Source organism: Otolemur garnettii, unplaced genomic scaffold (genome assembly GCF_000181295.1).
Source record: "Otolemur garnettii isolate 467f Iridium unplaced genomic scaffold, OtoGar3 scaffold00279, whole genome shotgun sequence".
NCBI lineage: Eukaryota > Metazoa > Chordata > Mammalia > Primates > Galagidae > Otolemur > Otolemur garnettii.
In genome coordinates, this window is record NW_003852674.1 from 243,064 (window position 1) to 245,862 (window position 2,799).

At 38.9% G+C, this 2,799-nt stretch overlaps 1 protein-coding gene across 1 annotated transcript; it reads left to right on the top strand.

Annotated features, from left to right (window-relative positions):
• The first annotated feature begins 746 nt into the window (after positions 1 to 746).
• LOC100946916 (olfactory receptor 2T27-like) lies at positions 747 to 1,700 on the top strand. Its single transcript, XM_003803111.1, has one exon. The coding sequence runs from the start codon at positions 747 to 749 to the stop codon at positions 1,698 to 1,700; it is 954 nt and encodes a 317-aa protein (XP_003803159.1).
• Positions 1,701 to 2,799: the final 1,099 nt, after the last annotated feature.

Below are 2,799 nucleotides of genomic sequence, written 5' to 3' on the forward strand. Positions count from 1 at the left end.
TTAATCATGTTGACTAAGTTGTATGTTATTAATCAGTAGTTTTCTGCTAAAATCAGAAAAAAACACCACTTGATCCTAAAGATTATTTTTTACCTTGATTATTTTCTCCTAATAATTATTAGATTGTTTCCCAGAGTTCAAAGCTCTTGTGGTTTATTCTTCATCAGATAAGCACTATTTTTAAATACCTAAAGTCTACTAAATATAAATTAAGCATCAAGTTTTACTGTAATGAATGGTGTGAATTAGGTAAAATCAATGTGATTCTCCTTCCATAGGCAAATATATATGCTCTTAACTCATGGTTTTCAAAGTGGATTTTGAGAATGAGATGATAATGGGAGAGAGTGGCCTAGGGTGGGGCCATCCTCCCTTCCTTACCCCCACGCTCTACTGAATCAGGGTGGTTCAATTTTCATGTTTCATGTACATGCCCTTCAATGTAAGAATGTAGTTCAGAAAGAGAAAATAAAGTGCATGAACAAAATAATATAAAATTGCTTCATCACAACATCTAAATTAACAAGTAATAGGAAGTCAAACATTATCTTCCTGTGAATAATGGTATAATGTTTTGTAATATAATGTTCCTCAGACTATTTTTGCAATAATTAGTATTAAGGTTTATGAAATCAGATTTGTATTTTTTATATGTCCATGACTACACAATAATATTTCAGGCAAACAAAATATTTTTCTAATTATCTATCACATCATTCTCTCTCTTGTGTATCCTCTACAGAGCTATGGAGTGGGGTAATTATTCCATGTATGCCGACTTTGTCCTCCTGGGTTTGTTCAGCAGCACCCGTTTTCCTGGGCTTCTCTTTGCCCTCATTCTCCTGGTCTTTGTGATCTCCATAGCCAGCAACACTGTCATGATCATTCTCATCCATATAGACAGTCGCCTCCACACCCCCATGTACTTCCTGCTCAGCCAACTCTCCTTCATAGACATCCTGTGCATTTCTACCATTGTGCCTAAGATGCTGGTTGACCAAGTGATGAACCAGAGGGCTATTTCCTTTGCAGGATGCACTGCCCAACACTTCCTCTACCTGGCCTTTTCAGGGGCTGAGTCCTTGCTCCTGGGACTCATGTCCTATGACCGCTATGTAGCCATCTGCAACCCTCTGCGCTATCCTGTCCTTATGAGCCGCAAGGTCTGTTTGTTGATTGTAGGGGCAGCCTGGCTGGGAGGTTCTACAGATAGCTTCTTGTTCACTCCAATAACCATGCAGTTCCCTTTCTGTGCCTCTCGAGAAATCAATCACTTCTTCTGTGGGGCCCCTGCTCTTCTGAAGCTCTCCTGTACGGACACATCTATCTATGAGACATCCATGTATGTCTGTTGCATCCTGATGATCCTCATCCCTTTCTCTGTCATCTCAGCATCCTACACTAGAATTCTCATTACTGTTTATAGGATGAATGAGGCAGAAGGAAGGCGAAAGGCTGTGGGGACCTGCTCCTCACACATGATGGTCATCAGCCTCTACTATGGTACTGTCATGTACACATATGTTCTGCCTCCTTCTTACCACACCCCTGAACAGGACAAAACTGTGTCTGCTTTCTACACCATCCTCACGCCCATGCTCAACCCGCTCATCTACAGCCTCAGGAATAAAGATGTCACAGAGGCCCTACACAAGGTTCTGGGGAGGAGTTTGTCCTTAGGAAAGGTAACCCCTTTCTAAAGAAATTGCATGTGCTGTTAGAGGTATGAAAATGCAAGACTTTCTCTATCACCTTGGAACCTTGGAGTTGAAATTGTCTCTATCTAAAAACGTAACTGTGGGGCATTCATGGGATTTGTAAAGCAAACTGGGATTTTGAAGATTTGGTCATTTTTTTGGTATTAGAGCTCTGAACAATGGATAGTTTTGGACAAAGTGGCAATAAATTATGGTTCTGGCAGTTAGTTTTTTTTTAAAAACTGTGCTTTCTACTGTAAATCACCCAGTAACTTGTAATTGGCTATGTGCTCAGTCTTATCAAAAGAAATAGTCATCTTTAGCTACTTCTGACTTCATATCACTGCCTCTCTTTAGACCTTCTGCCAGTTAACTATTGAAAGAAATAGACTTGTCAAATATTATTGTGGTTGTATTTTAAATGTAGTGATCCCATCTTAAATTTTGGAATATGTTCTAAAATGTCCAGTGGATGCCTAAAACCACCAATACCACCAAACTATCAGTTGAGACACATTTCTGTTCATATCTTCCAACCACAAGTTTGATTCCTTTAACATCTTACCTAAGCACTTATCATGCACTGTGACTTGCTGCTTTTGTATTTTGAGGTGTGACAGTAATACTCTCCCAAATTTCTTTTTATTTATTCACAGTGTGTTTTGTTATATTATTATTTCAAAATATCATGAGGACATGAATGTTTTGGGTTACATGGATTACCTTTGCTACTCTTGAGTCAGAACTATTAGTAGTCCCCCTACCTTAGATAGTGTTCATTGGGAAACATCTGAAAGTTGTAGCTCACAGCTGTAGTAGCAGAAGAGGGAAAACAAAACAAGAAGCTATCATCCAACATGATGATATGCTAAACAGAACACATGCTATCCCACATATCAACACTAACACGTTAGGTAAACGCTTTGAACACTCCACTTAAAGACACAAACTGGCTGAAAAGATGAAAAAACAAAGCCTAATTACATGCAGTGTCCAAGAAACTCATCTAACAAGGATGGACATGGACAAACTCAATATAAAGGGAAGGAAAAAAATTCCATGTAAATGAAAACCAAAGAAGGGGTTGTAGTCATACTCATGA